Source organism: Austrofundulus limnaeus, unplaced genomic scaffold (genome assembly GCF_001266775.1).
Source record: "Austrofundulus limnaeus strain Quisiro unplaced genomic scaffold, Austrofundulus_limnaeus-1.0 Scaffold65, whole genome shotgun sequence".
Classification (NCBI taxonomy): domain Eukaryota; kingdom Metazoa; phylum Chordata; class Actinopteri; order Cyprinodontiformes; family Rivulidae; genus Austrofundulus; species Austrofundulus limnaeus.
The window spans coordinates 2,083,697-2,101,879 of NW_013952467.1; the positions used below are offsets into that span (position 1 = coordinate 2,083,697).

Consider the following 18,183-nt stretch of genomic DNA (forward strand, 5'->3'; position numbering starts at 1 on the left):
ACACACACACACACACACACACACACACACACACACACACACACACACACACACACACACACACACACACACACTCATATCCTGACAGCCTCTGACAGACAAACAACTCACGAGCAAACACCGCTTCATTGAACGCACAGCACCCCCTTCTTAGCTATCAACACCTGAGCTGCCTTTGGGCTCTGCACCCAATCTAAACACTTCCTGACAAACACCGCCGTCCGCTCTGAACGGACACACCTGTCACCGCGCGTACACAGAGCCGTCACCACGGATACGGACCTGTCTTCCTGTGCCAGGGCTCTTTGAGTGGCGGCCCGCTCGTCCCTAGGGGCTCTATTGCAGCTGATGAGAGCAGGCAGGACAAAGAAGGGTGTAGAAAAGAAGAGGAAAGGAACTTCGTATGGGAGAGGGCTGCAAATGGAGTCCTTACTCTCTGTAAATCACATATGTTGTCTTCTTTTACACTTTGCAGGGCTGCTTTGTCTTTTCTACAGCTACAGACAGCTTGACAGAAAGATACTTTTAAAGGGATCCTCGATTAGTTGTAACATTAGACTTTATTTGATAAACATATACTTTAACTGTACAATAAAGACTGCAAAAATATTGTAGGCTGTTTTGTTTTTATAATTTTTAAACAACGTTTAAAAATATATTACACGGACAGGGCCATTTTATTTACACACAAAGAATTCTGGGTAATTGATGATGTGGACAGGTCATCGGTGCGAGGCTGCTAGCGAGCTATATCCACCCTGAAGGTTGATCTTAGACAATATTTGACGATTGACTCTTTTAAATGAAACCAGAGAGCGTTGACAGAGAGGAGAAATGACTCAGCCTGTAACTGAAAATACAGARGGAGGACAACAGAGCTGCTTCATGGAAGAAGAACCCCAGCTTAGCCTGTTAGCTTTAGCGTTAGCCCAGACTATCACCATATACCTGTATATGTATTAGCTCAGTGTTACACATTCTCCTCTCATCACTGAGGTCCTCCATCCACATGACAGAGAGGGGAACGCAAAAATGACTCAGTCTGCAACTGAAAATATGGATGGAGGACCTCAGTTTAGCTTGTTTGTCGCGCTAGCGCCGAGCTAATARATATAAGGCAATATAGCATCGGCGCTAGCGCAAAGACTAACAGGCTAAGCTGAGGTTCTTCTTCCATGAAGCAGCTCTGTTGTCCTCCATCCATTTTTTCAGTTACAGGCTGAGTCATTTCTACCTTCTCCTCTCTGTCAACGCTCTCTGGTTTCATTTAAAAGAGTCGATCATCAGATATTGTCCAAGATTAACCTTCAGGGTGGATACAGCTCGCTAGCAGCCTCACACTGAGGACCTATCCACATCATCATTTACCCAGAATGTTTTGTGTGTAAATAAAATGGCTCATTCCGTGTTAAAATATATTTTTAAAAATTTACTAAAGTAAACAGCCTACAGTATTTTTACGGTCTTTATTTTACAGTTAAAATATGTGTTTATCAAATAAAGTCTAATGTTACAACTAATCAGGGATCTCTTTAATAATTATTTCTTTTAAAGTGAATATGTTGAGGAAAAAAAACTGTGGCTTAATAAGAATGTTTACAGTGAAGTGGTGCTTCATCCCCACCACTGTAATTGGTGTGTGCTGCTGTACTGGATGTGACTTGGAGTTCACATGCTAATGAATTCATGGATGCATACTGCCATACTGACACGCAAACAAGCTCAGATGTTTCATAAAAACATAAAGAAGCAGCTACTAGCCTATTCCTTTTACCTACAGCCACTCGGGGGGATTCAGCAGAAAGCATTARACAACATCATAAATAATAGAGCCGGACCGTCTAAACACGCGTTTAAAAATGGCTGGAAGTACATGAAGATACGGACAGTACGCACGAGGACCAAAGCCCCACCGGACCGTGGGGCAGAGAAACAGAGCTGAATTAAAAGCCCAGCCATATGTGTCTGTGTGAGTTTGGAGGAGTTTTCAAAGAGACTACCTGTGCCCTGCCAAAGGCATTTTTGTGCTGAAGGCACTGTATCAGGCTCTTCAATCGCCTCTTAATCCTAGCGGTGTGGAGTGCAGCTGCTTTGAAGTGTGTATGCGAGTGTGTGTACAGACACTTTGTGTACGTAGTGTGTTAAAGAGAGTGGAAGCAGATCTGAAGGCAAAGCATGCACCACTTACCAGAACTTAATTAATAATCTGCAGTGGGAACCAGGCCAAACGCACGCACACACACACACACACACACACGTACATACATAAACACACAGAGACAGACAAAAGGGCAACACATAAAAACTGACAGGAGTGGCAGAAGGCAGTGTGACAACTTTCCCTCATAAGCTTAAAGACACACACACAAGTCACACATTTGCTCCAGCACAGATAACGGACAAACAGACTGACTTTGATCTTTAGCTGTTTGGAAAGAGGCTTGAAAGGTGTGCATTCCAGGAATGGTCCTGCTTTTGTTGCTAAAACGAGGAAAAATCCAGGTAAGAATTCTTCAGTGATGTGCCAAAGCACATGCTGACTTCTGTCAGTTAGAGAATAAAAGAGCTTCTGGTTTCATTGATAGAAACAAGGTAGACAAGAACGAAACTAGAACACTGGCTGAAAACTATAATTATAAAATCTTGTAAAAGATCCCTTTTTTCTATCCTTACTACACAATGTAAACATGACCTTCTGTCACAAACACATCCGGCACAAAGATGACAAAGAGAGAGAGAGAAATGTTTTCTCACAGTGAGATGCAGGTACGAACTGTAAACAGCATGAACAACAGCTAACAGATATTTGTAAATCACTAAGTGACATTTGGAGCTTTCATCACTGCGTCCTCTTATTTACTAATACATTCATTTAAAGGAGACACTGCATGCTTTTAAATCCTTTTTCACATTTAAATATTTAATTAGGGGTCTATATAAAATGCAATGCTTTGGTCTCAATTTCTCCTTATTGTAACTCCACAAGCCCCTCTTTCATCCCTTTTCTGAGGTGCACCTCAGAACAACTCGTTTTGAGGCTGTCTCTTTGAATCCAAACGAGGCACTTCACACCATGTCATTGTTTTCTATCCCAGACTGTTTTTTTTCTCTTGATAGAGTGGGGGAGAAACACACACATCATTTGATGTGTGTCCCATCAGTGTATGAATGTGATTAGCACTGATTAGTCTCCATAGGATGATTTGTACATGTTAGCTTTGTAGAGACCTTGTAGAGCGCTGTGTGAATGAGTAAATGAGGGCACAGATTATAGTGTAAAGCACTTTGAGTAACCTTGTTGGATAGAAAGGTGTGGTATAAGTACAGTCCATTTACCAATTACTTTGTTTACTGTAACCCACAATTGTCTTTACATAAAGACAAATGCAGTTTAAATACATATATACAAATTAATGATTTTTTTCCCCGTTATTTTGGCATTTGTTGTGCATTTGTTTGACAAGGCTTTGGTTTTGTGTTTTGAGTTTTATTTCAACAATTGTAAAGCATCTGTTATTATTTGGGTGGAGGTCTCAGACATGTGTCCAATCATCTTTTGCTGCTAAAGACTGATACGGTTTTGATGCAGCAACACTAAAGACTGAAGATTTACCGCCACAGGGATACAACTTCTCATATTTGGGAAAAAAAATACAAAAACACAAAGTGACAGCCAACTGATATGTTGTAATAATAAGTGTCAGGAGTGATACGCCGCAGTAGCTGTTAGGTTTTGTACCACATGCAACAAGCTCCATGTTTGACACTAGGGAGCTGATTTGTGGGGTTCACTTCTTAAAAACAAAAACAAAAAACGAACAAAAAAGAAATCCTGATTCAAAAGAGAAGCTTATTTAGTTGCTTCAACAAAGCTCTCGATTTCAGCYGCAGCTGTGTTTGTAAGCAGCGAAAATGACTCTCTGTTCACCACGCATGTCTCTCGTAACAATTTGAGTACAATCTGCTTGCGAGGGAGAGCTGGGAGATGTTATTTGTTCATTTGTCTGTAATCATAGCTGTCTTGCCCATGTGTCTTCTAGTGTGTGTGTGTGTGTGCGTGCGTGAGGGAGAGAGAGAGAAAGAGAGAGAGAGTTGGAGCTGTAATGACAAGAGGCTTTATTTCCATTTCACAGTTTGCCATCAATGGCTGTCAGTAGTGATTCTCTTCATCCACYCTGCTCAGCGTCAGCGTTGCATCAACACAAAGTACAGAAATAATGCATCATGGGCTCACTCATAAGCAGGCACGCACGGATAAACATACATTAAACAGGCTCACAACATTCCCAATGTTGAGTAATTATACACAGGCCCTTCTCAGTATCAGAAAACCAATTACATCCATTAGCATCAGTGTAAAACAGCTTAACATGTAACCTACATCAGAAGGTCAGGGGTGACAGTTTGCTTTGGGCTTTACATGCTCACTCCATGAGCTGCTGAGACGTTAATAAAAAAAAAAGAGGCGCTTTAACGGCGGTTTTCTTAATGCATATATAGTATTTTGATCCAAATAGTTGTTCTCAGTCTAAGCAGATCCCAGTGCCTTTCCATTTATATCTCCATCCCTGCTTTGATCAGAAATGTTCCAGATGTTCGGATGCAGGACGATTTTCAGATGATTTCATAACTCATCTCCCTCCATTAAAAAAAAGAACACCCCAATATCATCATGTCCCACTTAAACTCTACTTTAAAAAAAGTGTAATCTGTAGCGTGCAACAAGATGGGAGCTGCCTGACGCCATGTCTTAATGCGATTGAGAAAGTGTGTCGCTTCCCTCCCTCCTCTTGGATGACTTCAAAAAGTGAGCATGGGAGCTGTGTGATGTTTTTTTTTTTTGGGACAGCAGAGCCTTTGACTCTTTCATCTGTTGGGTGACTCACTCTCTCTCTCTCTCTCTCTCTCTCTCTCTCTCTCTGTGCCGTCGGGCCTTATGGTGCGCTGAGGAGATGAATAGGCTTGCATGTGTCTGAGTTTGCGTACGTGTACAAACATACACAACATGGGTTTGTACCAGAATCTTTCAGTGAGCGGCCGCAGAACGGCAGGCAAACCCAGATTTAGACGCGTAGATCTAATAATCTGAACGCCTTGCAACAAATAAACAAACACTCTTAAGTTTCTTTTGCCTCTAAATTCAGAATCCTCACGTTGCCTCCCCTCGTCTCATTGTCTTGCAGTTGCTTTGTCAATGTGAGGTGAATGTGGAGCTCTCTTTGATCATCCCCCAGCTAGTGTTTTTCCCTCTTCCTCGCCTAATCCATGACCGACGGAATAAAATGATTTGGTGTATCTCCAAATGGCAGAGGACCAAACTAATAAATCAGCTGTGGTGGGAGAGAGAGAGAGAGAGAGAGAGAGAGAGAGAGAGAGACAGAGAGAGAAAAGAAGCAAAGGCATACCTATGACGACAACAGCGACAACAACCTTGCACCACCATCTTCTGGCTGAAGCAGTAAATGTCTTAGGAGGTCAGGATCAAAGCTGAATCAATTACTACAGCAACTTTAAAAAAAGTATCTTAATTGTGGAAAAAAGACATCAGTAAACACGTTCGGTGTAGTTTTAGATATTTGTGTGCCAGTTCACAAAGTTTCAGAGCACTTTTATAACTAACTAATGTGGTCTCAACTTACAAGCTTTTCAGCTTGATCCAAACCAAAATAAAATGTACAAAACCGCAACTAAAAGCWAAATCTTGCTTCGAACAAAAGATGTCATGATCCAGGTCAAGCTAAAACATTGTTCTGATCTCCTCTCGAGTGTAATAATCATTCTTGAAGGAGACGTATGCATTTAAATGCTTCTGTTGGTGTCTATATAAAGTGGAACTGCAACACTTTGGGCTGAATTGCTCGTTATTGTAACTCCACAAGCCTCCAAGTTCACAACAAAATGTATTRAACGGCTAAAATGTAGCTTTTGTTTGATGAAACCCCTTAAATGGTTAGAATTGGCCAATGTATGGCAAATTTACTGAAATATTATATACATTAGGAATGTAATGATTCACTCATGCATTGATTCAATTATCCATTTTAAATTCACGATTACTATTATTTTCTATTTGTTTTGCAACAAAATGAATTGTAACCATTTTATAACCAAACACGTTTCTTTTCTTTRAACATCAGCATTTATGTCCTTCTATCAAACTGAGACTGTCTGTTGTCTTAGTAACAGACCGTAATTCCMAAACAAAATAAAAATGTCATCACAAATCRAGRCTAGCCCTTGCTTTCCTACAAAGTTCCACTCAATTTTAGTTTCCCTTCATTGCTCCGTCTGGGATTTCTCTCATAGACAAGGATTTCTCTYGTAGAATTTCAACCGGGTCAATCAGKGAACAGAAGGAGGAGTCGTGAAAGATGACATCGACTTTCTGCGCCGTTTTATCCTGTAGTTTAGCAATGGCAGCGAAGGAAGTGAATGACGCCAGTCCATGTTGACAAGGCTCCCAAATTAAATTAAAACTGTTTCACAAAGCTTAGCCTGTTAGCCTTTGCGCTAGCGCTGATGCTATATTGCCTTATATGTATTAGCTCAGCTCTAGCGCGACAAACAAGCTAAACTGAGGTCCTCCATCCATATTTTCAGTTGCAGGCTGAGTCATTTTTGCGTTCTCCTCTCTGTCATGTGGATTGAGGACCTCAGTGACGAGAGCAGAATGTGTAGCGCTGAGCTAATACATGGTGATAGCATCGGGGCTAACGCTAAAGCTAACAGGCTAAGCTGGGGTTCTTCTTCTATGAAGCAGCTCTGTTGTCCTCCATCTATATTTTCAGTTACAGGCTGAGTCATTTCTACCTTCTCCTCTCTGTCAACGCTCTCTGGTTTCATTTAAAAGAGTCAATCGTCAGATATTGTCCAAGATTAACCTTCAGGGTGGATATAGCTCGCTCACACCGAGGACCTATCCACATCATCATTTACCCAGAATGCTTTGTGTGTAAATAAAATGGCTCCGTCCGTGTTAAAATATATTTTTAAAAATTTACAAAACTAAACAGCCTACAGTATTTTTACATTCTTTATTTTACAGTTAAAATATATGTTTATCAAATAAAGTCTAATGTTACAACTAATCATGGATCCCTTTAACACAGTGGAAAATTCACTTGTTAAATAAAAATGTCTACATTTGACCATCATAAACTCCATCAGCGGAGAGCAGTGCTTAGCAACAACCACACTATTACTACACCATTCTATGTTGATGTAGACACACACGTCTCCTCCGWAAGTTTTTCCGAACAGTGCTGCACTCATAATGGCTGCACTCCTGTCCACTCTGAATGCAGTTAGCCCCTCTAGCTGAATGGRGCTGTCTGGGATGTTATCATTAAGTCACGATTCCACGAACACTAAGACAAAGCAGTCTCTGTACTCACGCTGGGTAATTCGCTGGAGTTGAATGTAGTCCAATTTATTGTCTATGGAGCGGACATTTGCCAAGAATAGTAAAAGAATAACCGGGCAGTTAAGATTAGCTTTTAGCCTTGCACGAATCCCAGCTCTTTTATCTCTTCCACTCACACCGCTTGTGGTGAGACCTATGCAGGCCTCCTGCCTCACTTGACGCCGTGGCAGTCTGAGCTCGTGTAGCGTTTGCAGAACTCCATCTGGAGGCTTTGTTGTTTGGTTCCTCCACTGTAGCAGAAACTGGTGGTGATAGAATGTGTGCATTGGTATACAATGTGTTTTGGTTCTACAAAATAGATTAAAAAGTTGCAAAAAAACAACTAAACAAACAAACAAACACAAAAGACACCATTTTATGGACCGGAGTGGTTGCTGTGTCTTAACTCACCGCCACCGCCATGCACGCCTCCTACTCATAGAATTTTTATATTCACTGAATTTTTATTTATTATTACTTTTGTCGGATTCTAGTTATTTCTGTGATCATTGTGGGTTTTTCTTTCATTAAACGAGGGGTACCAACAATTTTGTCCACATGTGTACATACAGGGAATGAGTCTCAGATATGACCATAACAAGTTTTAGGACAATACCTGTAAAACTGACTGACCGACATTTTTGTGAATATAATAAGCTGACTGAAAACTCAGAGGAAAAGAGAATATATTTGATTGATGATTTGTTTTTTTACTAGAGATGGGATAAATGACTCTTTGAAGGAATCCAGATCTTGGGGAGTCGTTTGTTTCATAGAGCTGTTCAAATGAGCCATTCGATTTTGAACGAGTTACGTCATCACGTAGGGAAAAACGTCATCACGTACGGCGACGTGATGACATCATCACGTTACATGGGTGGAACCATGTGTTTTCATTGAGCAGCAACCCCCCTCCCCCTTTCCCGTGAGCTTCTGTACTCCACCGCTTTGCCTGTTTTCTGTGAAAAAGCAAAGCGGGAGCAATATACGGATGAAAAAATAAAGATTATATAAGGAATAAAAGAAATAAAACTACAAATGGCTCGTTACTGTCCGTGACTCGGCTCCTATTGTTCGTTGTAAAGAGCCATTCAAAAGATTTGTATTGTTCGTGAACGTCACATCACTATTTTGTAACATTAATAGTAAACCTTGTATCACATGAATGCATTAAACTACCCATAACTTCAAAAATGAATGCTCATTTTTAAACTTGCATGTAAGCATTTTATTTCTCATTAAAGATTTTTATTGATAGAGCCACATCTCGAGGACATTTCCTGTAAGTAAAAAACAAAAAAAGTACTGATACTGTCATAGTATACAGTCATGATATGTCATAGTATAAGAATTATTCACCATCCGTCTCCACGTTTATCACAAACCGTCCTGGGTGGTCTGATCACAACTGGCGGGTTGAAATATGAATAGGAATGCAACATGTTGAAAGAACATTAAGATCCAATCTATCAAACCACATTAAACAAAGGTCAGGGATTCCTGTGTTCACATTTGGAGAATCGTGTAAAGGATTTCATGTCTCATAAAAAGACAGCCTTGGAAGTTTTGTGCAAAGCACAACAAACAAAAGTCATAAACAGATGGTTTTCTTGGGCCAAACAAGTTTCAAAGTCTGTACCCGAATGGATGAGCCAAACGTCTGTGGCAATCCATTCCTCCAGCTTTTTTTTTTAGAGTTCAAATGTTTTTCTCCTTTACTCAAACCAGGTTTTTTTTAGAATATGAAAATATAAATTACAATCCATGTCAACAAAATGGAGATGCAAAGAAAGGCTGCACATTCTCAATATTTATGAGCAAAAGTTGATCCAAACGCACATTTGATCAGTTGGAATTTTGTTGCTTTGTTCTGTTTACAGGAAGTTGTTTGCAGTAAAACCATGGTGACGACAGAACCAGCAGATATCAAACCGTGTCGAATCTCTTTAAAGTTGTAAACATTTCAAAGTATCCATGCCAATGTAGATGCATATATACATCAGAGAAAGATTATACTGCAGATAAAGGATGTAACGTCATAAATTATCTGAAGAAAACAAACTAAAATGGAAGGTCTAGCATTTTTATGAAAGAATGCAAACAGCTAGGATTTTAGACTAAGATCATCAAATGATGGAATTAGAAACAATCTCGTAATGTCACGGTCATCTTGATGGGTTTGATCCCAAAAGCAAATCAGCTGTCAATGAACAAAAACTTGATTCATGAGATATTTTGCTAACACTACAGACTCATTGAACACACTAGTACTGGGCATAGATTACATTTTTTTTAATCACGGACAATCTCAAGATATGTTTTCAAAATTTATTTTAGAAACAATTACTAGGGCAGAATGTGCACGTTTTTTATGTTGCCACACACTCCATGTGTGACACATTTTTTCTTTAATTGTGTTTTTCTTTTTTATCGTCATTGCTTATTATGTTTTTGCTGACAACTGGGACCTCATCATTATCTTTCGTTCCTCATGCACTCACGTGCACTGACAACAATAACTCCTTGAATCCTCGATTAAACTCATTACATGCACAACATGTAATTATGAATCAAGGATATTTAGAGTATTTTTCAGGTAGTGTTTCAAATATATAAAGGGTTAAATGCATTTTCAAAAACTTTAAACAAATAAAGCAAACCTAACCACTGACCATCCAAACAAAAAGCTGCTTTCTTATTGGCCATCACATATTTTCTAAGTGATTTTGACAACTTTGTTTGTTTTTGTGACAAAAGGCAACGTTTTGTTAAGTAAGTAGAAGGCACAAAAGCTCCGTTGTACAAATATTTGTATTTACTATTTGAGGAATAATCAGAAAGTGAGAGCTTCATAGTTCCTGTCTCTCTGTACGTGCATTCCGCAATGCACAAGTACTATTTACATCAGCAATTAAAAACTCATAAAAAACAGAGGTTCTTTTTATGGAATTATGCAATATTTGTGCAATGTGCTTTTCTCTGTTACGTGCCCACAAACATATCAGACAAAACTTGTGCGTCTAATCTCTTCAGGCGGTTCAAAGAGACGTGCTCTCCAGACTAAGAYTAAATACGAATCCAAGATTCCAGACGTTATTCATTTCCTTAAACCTGAGACCTCTTGATCTTTTGTCCTGCATTATCTCAAGTTTCTGGTACTAAAAAGCACGGAGCTGTGACGTTGTTTTCATAGATTAAAAAGTCAAAAAAAAGTTTTAAAAACTTTGCCTTCAACCAGGTGCTTGTTGCAAATATCAACTGCGTTTATAGAGCTTGAATCTTGAATATATACATTTATTTATGATAAGAAATAGTGCTTCCAAACTGCCTAGCTCAGACTTCTGGTTACTTTTTACAGCCAGTTTTGATGTTCTGAGCTTTAAGGGGGGAGGTGAGGATGAGGGAAAAGACATAGAGATGAAGGGTGAAGGTGTGCAGCAGAAGAAAAAAAAGAGTCAGATAAGGAGCCGGTGCGAGCGAGAGGCAGGATTCTTGCTCAGTGGAGCCAAGAGATGAGGCATTTTTATCAGGCACAGAGGCAGCCTCGCAGTCCCCTCATTGCAGAATGGAGATTGAGAGGTCTGAGGTTGTATGCGCTCATTCTCACCCGTGAACACACGCACACACAGAGACACACTGACAAAGATAAACTTCAAATGCATCCAGACTCACACACGCACAACTTTTCCTGAGCCTGCATCCATCAGTCCCCCCCCCCCCACCCCCCCATCCCCTTTCTTTTTTGGAGCAGATGAAATGTGTGAGACTATCTCACAGTCTAGTCTTATTTCCTCTGATTTTTTTCTTCTTCTGTTTCTCATTATTTTTATTCCAAAAGCTTTGACAGTATACTCCCAATAACATCCACCAAAAACATCCAAGCATCCCCTTCTCTCCTCTGTCTTTCTCTTAAACTTACAAGTCTTTGATGAGAATCCATTCATGGATTTAATGGATTTCTCTAGCCTTTTTTTTTTCAACCAGAATCTGGGAGATGTGTTCAAAAAAAAAAAAAAAAGGAAAAAGCAACTGTGCCTCTTCTTCCAAGAGCAGGGTGGACTGCACAGGACAGCATTTCTGTTGGCATCAAAAGATTGAGAAATTTTTAGCTTACAAAACAGGGCGAACGAGTCAATATGGATCTGAGGCCCGACTGACTTCAGTCCCATGGGTGGGAAAAAAAAAAGTGCAACGACAAAGTGAAAGTTTTCTTTGCTTCATTTGAAGTCAAACTTGGAGACAGATTAGAAAGTACAACAAAGGCAGAGAAAAATAAGATGATAAACCTTTGGTGAGTTTTTTTTTTTAAAGAAGCATGCACTTTCAGCTGACAGAAAAGGATGGGGGAAAAAAATCATTAAATTTTCTTCTAAAAAGTGAAACTAGCACACTGCAGATAGTATCTGTCTGAGTTCAACATACTGCCTCAATGCTTTGAATCTATCTCAGATGGCCAAACAACTGGGGGTCATTTTTCATTTCATACAGAAGGTGCAAGAGAGAAAAAAAGAACTAAAGTGTGTCGAAAAGATAAAATATCTGTCAGCAGATTCACATACCCAGAAGAGGAAATAACAAACAAGTAAATTCTTCCAAATATGGATTACCCAGTATTAAAGACAGTTTTTTTCCCCTGTCAGATTCTCTCGCTGCAGTAACCCTGGTTCTGTGAGCCATATGGAGCCAAAATGGTGCATGGGTGCTTTGGAGGTCCCTGCATTCCAGGGCTAATGCTGTGCAGCTGCCGTGGTATGGTGCCTAATGAAAACTCCCCTCTTTGATGGGTCCTACTGAGGGATAAGTTTCTGATCAACACCACCTTAGGTCAGCTTCCTGCTAAACTGGCTAAAGATTACCGGTGATTGCACAATGATGGGCCCAGTTAGTAAGGTGGTAAAAGGGGGCTAAAAGTACAAAGAAACAAAAAAACAGAAAAATGATGAACTACTGAAGATATAAAGCCCTTTTATTTCTGGCTTGCCAGGACTGCAAAAAATGCAAACACCGATTGGTTTTGCTAAAAAAACAAACAAAAAAAAAAACTAGAGGATTTCTTTTAGAGGTTGMTTTAGTAATGAGCCAAAATTAGGACTGAATATAAATACTTAAAGAATGGACTCAGGTCTGAAAAACAAAGCCCATTACCAAGAGCTTTACACCTGCATTATGCTTTTTGACCAGGAGGGGGCAACTACTCTGGTTATGCTGTGTAATTTATTTAAAAAAAAGTTTAGTGCAAACCTAATTTCTCTTCATGCATTTATTGTCTAATTTGATGTCTTCTTTAGTTCTAGTCGAAAAAATAAAACATGACTCCAAAGTACTATTATCAATGAATACATTGCATTGTTTACTATAGTTTTGTAATTGCTATGCATGCATTTGTTGTGGAGATTATGTTTATATATGACTGAGAATGACAACTTCCTGTTCTTGCATGTGCTATTGGGTGTTTTTGGAGCACAGTTTGTAAATCTAAGGCTAAATCTATGGAGCAATTTGCAAAACAGTTTTTGCAGGCAGGAACAAAAAGTCAAGTATATAAATAAAAAAGTTATTATTTACAGCTACAAATACACCCTAAAGTAAAAAAACAGACCTAATAATTGTATAAATTAAACTTTTGAATGGGTGAATCTTCCAGTACGCAACTGCTATGACTTAAAAACAGACTTTAAAAAGCACATATGGATAAATATTCTGGCTGAATGCAGGAAACATGTAAGAAGGATGAGCAAAAACTTCACAGAACAGATGTTTTCACCCTCAAACAAGAATCTATAGAATGAAACTCAGAATGATTTATGTGAAAGGAGCAAAAAGCAGAACATGGGAACATTTCTGATATCTAAATTACAAACATTTGTCTGTTAGAAAATCCATTCTGAGATAAATCTGTGGCGATCCTGGGTCACGAAGTTTCTGCTCTGTTGATTTAAACCTTGCAGCAAAGAGAAGGCAGCTGCCCCTTGTTTTGTTTCGTTTTCTAATATTTCACTCACATTAACGTTGATTGACATAAATTTCCCACCTACATATGTGCCACTTGTTTGTGTTTATTTTTTATTCCATTCTGTCTCTTTGAACCACGTCTTGGGTTGTTTATGGTAGATCTTGTGTTAACGGCTGTTGCTCTATGTAATTTTATTTTTTTTAATTTTAAAAACACAACTTTGAGAACAGAAATCTTGTCAAAACAACCTTGATTAATGTCATCTTACTCTATTAGTTACAAACTAAATAAAAACAAGTCAGCAAAGCAACGTCTCTATAATTAGCATGGCTGACAGAGATGCTTTGTGGCAATGTTTTTTTGGATCCAGGGCTTTTAAGAACCTTTATCAACAGCTACTTTGCTGCTCTCGTTGATTTCTCGGGTTAAATGAAACAGTTGTTTTTGATTATTTCTAATTAAAGACACAGGTATTAGTCTCAGATTGTGTCAGCCAAGAATTCTTCACCAGCTGTGAACCAATAAAATAAACCAGTGTTCGTCCTCACAGATAATAATAACTTACAACAGCTTATTTTCCCTCACACTTTCTACTAACCTTCTCACGGGAGGAATCCGTCTCTAGGAGATGGCTTCTCTTGAGGTCGTTGATAATTCGCTCCATGTCCGAGCGGAGTCGGTCCAGGGATGCCTCTTTGTCCAGCATGGCTCTTTGCCTCTCTTCCTCCTGAAGCACTGCCATTTCAGCCAGCCTCAGTTTCTGCTGGGCGTGAGCCTGCTGGAGCTCCTCGTGTAGGCTCGACACCTGGGCCTCCAAATCTGAAATACTCTGGACGATACAGAAAGTTGGGGGGAAGAAGATTAGGGACATAGATGCRAGTGATTTTATAACATCAAATCAGCGATGGCTTTTATTTTAAAGGGGCAATATCATGTAAAATCAACTTTTTTGAGTTTTATATCATGTTGTAATGTTATACTCTCATAAAAAAACATGCCCAAAGCCATGCTTTGACTCATTCAGGCAGGTCTGAGAAATCCTGCAGCGTTTTTAGGCAGCCATGCTGAGGAGCAAAACGACAGGTGGGGACCAGAAACACCTCTGGGCTGTGTCTCCAAGGCGAGCTTCCTCATCACGGAGCACACCTCCCTACCCCACACACCCCGCCCATGCAGTAACAAAGCAAACGAGTGAAAGTGAAACTTAAACTATCTGCTTCTCTTAACACCACTTCTCACTCAGTGAAGCTCTTTTCAGATTAAAAATACCTTTGAGGAAATGTATTTTCAGATACCAAGTAAACTGCATCATAGCGCACGCTGTAGGACCCCCACCCCCATGAGCGACCCCTCCTCCGCACTGAAATGGATGGGACAGAAGCGGAAGGTGGTTCTTAAAGAGACTGAGGCCAATTTCAACAAWTTCAAGGCGTTTAGAAGAGGAAGTGATGAGAAGATAAGTTTATTTTCTTTTTAAACATAAAAACAGCATTTTAATAACAGCTAAAGGTGACATAGATACTTTATTATGGTTTAGTATTTAAATACAGTATATGCCTGAGAAACACATAATATTGCCCCTTTAAAACATGCGCGCAGACTTTCAGAGCGTTTAGACATTTTTGCTGGAAGGTTTTGAGCAAAAGGAGACGATCAGATGCAGTGCGAAGGTCTGCCTCCGCCGTTTATCTGTTTGTGCAACATGTGTCCCACTTTCACAAACTCAAGCCTTTCTGCTGTGTTCTGTGTGGATGTGGGTGGTAGCCTTTGCGATGGCCTGACCCGTCTTATTTTCTCTCTCTTTTAACATCGTAGCTTTCTCTGAGGAGCCTTTTAATAGTCCTGCCAGTGAGAGTAAACATGGTAGAAAATGCTAATAAGTACAACTTCGTGGACACTCGGGAGTTTGGGAGATGTCAAGAGGGAAAATAAGCTTWTAGTTTTGTCTAAAACTGAAATAATAAATATTGTTTTGGAAAGAAGAAATGAAGAAAAAGGTCCGTTTTGAATACCAAGGGGAACATGTTTGTTGTTTGACGTGTAGATGGGTGTTTCATACACCCTCACCTGTATTGCATGTATTCCCCAGTTATTGCACATCCTCATTACCTTTCTTTTTTACACTTTGCTTTCCACTGTGAGCTCTGCCTCCTGCCTGCTCCAAAAAGCCTGGGCATCCCAGGACAACAGCATGTTAAAGGCAATCACACAGCAAGTGTCTGAAGTCTCTTTTTAGAGGGGCACTGGGGAGAATCAAAAGGGACTTCAAAGGAGCGTCACAAAAACAGACAGATGCTGCGGCTACGAGTTATAGTCTCGCCTAAAGTGGCACAAACAGACAGACCCACACACGTGCAAGCAAACATGCATGATCTAGTTTGTGGCACGCGCACCAACATAAAAACAGAGATAAATAAATCCCGTCTCGCATCATTAATGGCTCCGCTGCTCCGCTTTCGCCATCAAGGGCAAGCAACTCTTAGATGTGAGTCCTCGAGTCTTTAACATCAACTTCTCTTCCAAAAAAGGCTTTTTAAGAAGTAAAATATAATCTTCCAGAAGAGAGGCATTAGAATTGATACAGAAATCTATAAAATATGAAAGAGAATGCTTCAAGCCATTTAGACAGTTTTTGCTTTAAAAAAACAAGATTTTTAAATAAAATGTTGGGCAAAAAAGACTCAGCTGAAACGCCAATCACTACAAATAATGCATTCAGTTTAAAAAAAATCAAAGTTAAATTACATAAAGCTTTCTTATATTCTGCACATATTTATTTATATTTTATCACAAAACAGTCCAGCTTTTGTGCAAACGGCTTTGCAACAAAAATACATATGCTTTTGTTTTGAAGCAAAGAATCACACTTTAAAATTCTTATCATCAGACATGTAAACATTAGACATAAAGAGAATAATGTTGTTGCTTAATATGGTATGCAATCCTTTCATTATGTACAACACATCATAACTGCCTGTGCAAATGAGCCACATGTGAGAGTTACAGTGACTAAACCTCGTGTGTCAGACAGATAAACATGCATCTGGCTGAAATCCTGCGCCTGATGATGTATGTGCACGATAAATAACTGTGTGCTTTGTAACACGTCACAGAACATCAGCGTTCGCTGATGAAGACGCAAAAATCAAAAAGCAACGAAGTCTTTAAAAGAAAGAATTCACTTCATCGAAACATGTAAAGCACCAAGTTATTGTTTTAGTAATCTAGCAGCAACTATTTTAACTTAATCTGATCAGAAACACCTTTAAAAKCTATTCGTTACTGGGTAACAAAAGGAGATGACAACCCGCAGCGATGAAGACAATTCAAGTCTGTTTTGTCCTTTTAATGCCAGCTTTGACTTTAGTCTGTCATTGCCCTTTTCATTTGACTGAGTTTATTCATGTACTAGAGATTGTAAGACTTTGAAAAACTGACAGCATCATAATTTAGTCCACCAAGACTCAGGGGGAAAAAAAAAACTCACAAAGCTTTCACAATCTCCCATGCTGTTTGAAGTCCAGATGGTGCGTACGTTCCATTAGAAAAGAAATAATTACGCAGGAAAGTCATAGCCATAAAATGAGTTTTGAGGAAGAACAGCTGGAAAAAAAAAAAAAAAACATAAATGAAAGGTTTCTGAGATTCACAAAAACAAAACCTCAAATTAATTAATAAACTGTTGCCACAAAATATAACATTGTATGACCAAAAGCAGACATATAAATACATATTCAAAAARACTTTTCTGGGTTTGTCGATCTGTTCGTTAAATGTTACTAAACTGTGATAACTTAAAAAAAAACAACATTTTTGGGATTGTGGAAAATGTGGAATAGGTTGACACAAACAAACACACACACACACACACACACACACCATTTTAGGTGGTGGATGCTGGAAACAATCGAAGAAACGACTTCGTCCTCTGGGGGGCATTGATCAACCGACAGAACAACACACAACTGGCTGCGGGCGTTTCACCAGCGAGATCGCAGGGTTTCATCGACGAACCACCTGAAACTTCCCTTCACGTTTTGGTATTTTTAACAACAGTGAAGACATTACTTAATCTTCTAAAAATAACCTGATAAGAATTGCGACTTTAACCGAAAAGTTGGCAGCCCAGTAATAAACTGGCCCATAAAACCCAAACGTTTAGGTCTTATTTTAGCTACAAACAAATGAAAGGGAATGACATATTACCATGTGAATGATGTATAAGCCCCAAATTCTCAACAGAAGGGTGATGCAGCCTTTATAATGAGTTACAGCTACACGGTTTATTGAATGACACACTCTGGTGGGACAGAGACAACTGGGTGGGTTTTTTAGCTCTTCCCTGCAGCTGCTGCTACGACTCATCGGCTCTCCTCAAACACAAGTCAGCAGTCGGGAACTCTGTTTATTAGTGTCTCACCGCAACAAGGAGATGAGTAGGTACAATTCGGAATAAAGGAGTGTGTGACTGTTTCCTTGCAAACCTTCCAGATGTAACTGTCCTACTGACTGAAGCAGGAAAAAAAATAAGGCTGTTCAGTTCTTCGACTTGCCAYTCAATAACATCACTGCTTATCTGACCTTCTGGTGAAGTGAAATACTAGACTCTCAACATGAGAAAAATGGCTGAAATACTCAATACTGCTAGCACACATTAAACTGAACTCTTCTTTTCACAACATTTAAGGATCTTTTTTCCCCAAAGCAAGCATGCAAAAAAGATCAATAGGCAAAGCACCACTATCATCCAACTTCCAAGGAAGCAATCTTGCATAGAAAGTCAAACTCACTGACATCCCAACAACTATATTCTCCATCTTTTCAAGGC

At 39.4% G+C, this 18,183-nt stretch overlaps 1 protein-coding gene across 1 annotated transcript in view; it reads right to left on the reverse strand.

The window, feature by feature from the left end:
- cep112 (centrosomal protein 112) overlaps positions 1-18,183 on the reverse strand; it is a 124,085-nt gene that overhangs the window by 36,386 nt on the left and 69,516 nt on the right. The window contains exon 20 of the mRNA XM_014010148.1: positions 13,954-14,184. Within this exon, the coding sequence (XP_013865602.1) occupies positions 13,954-14,184 (231 nt within the window). The remainder of the gene's footprint in view (positions 1-13,953; positions 14,185-18,183) is intronic.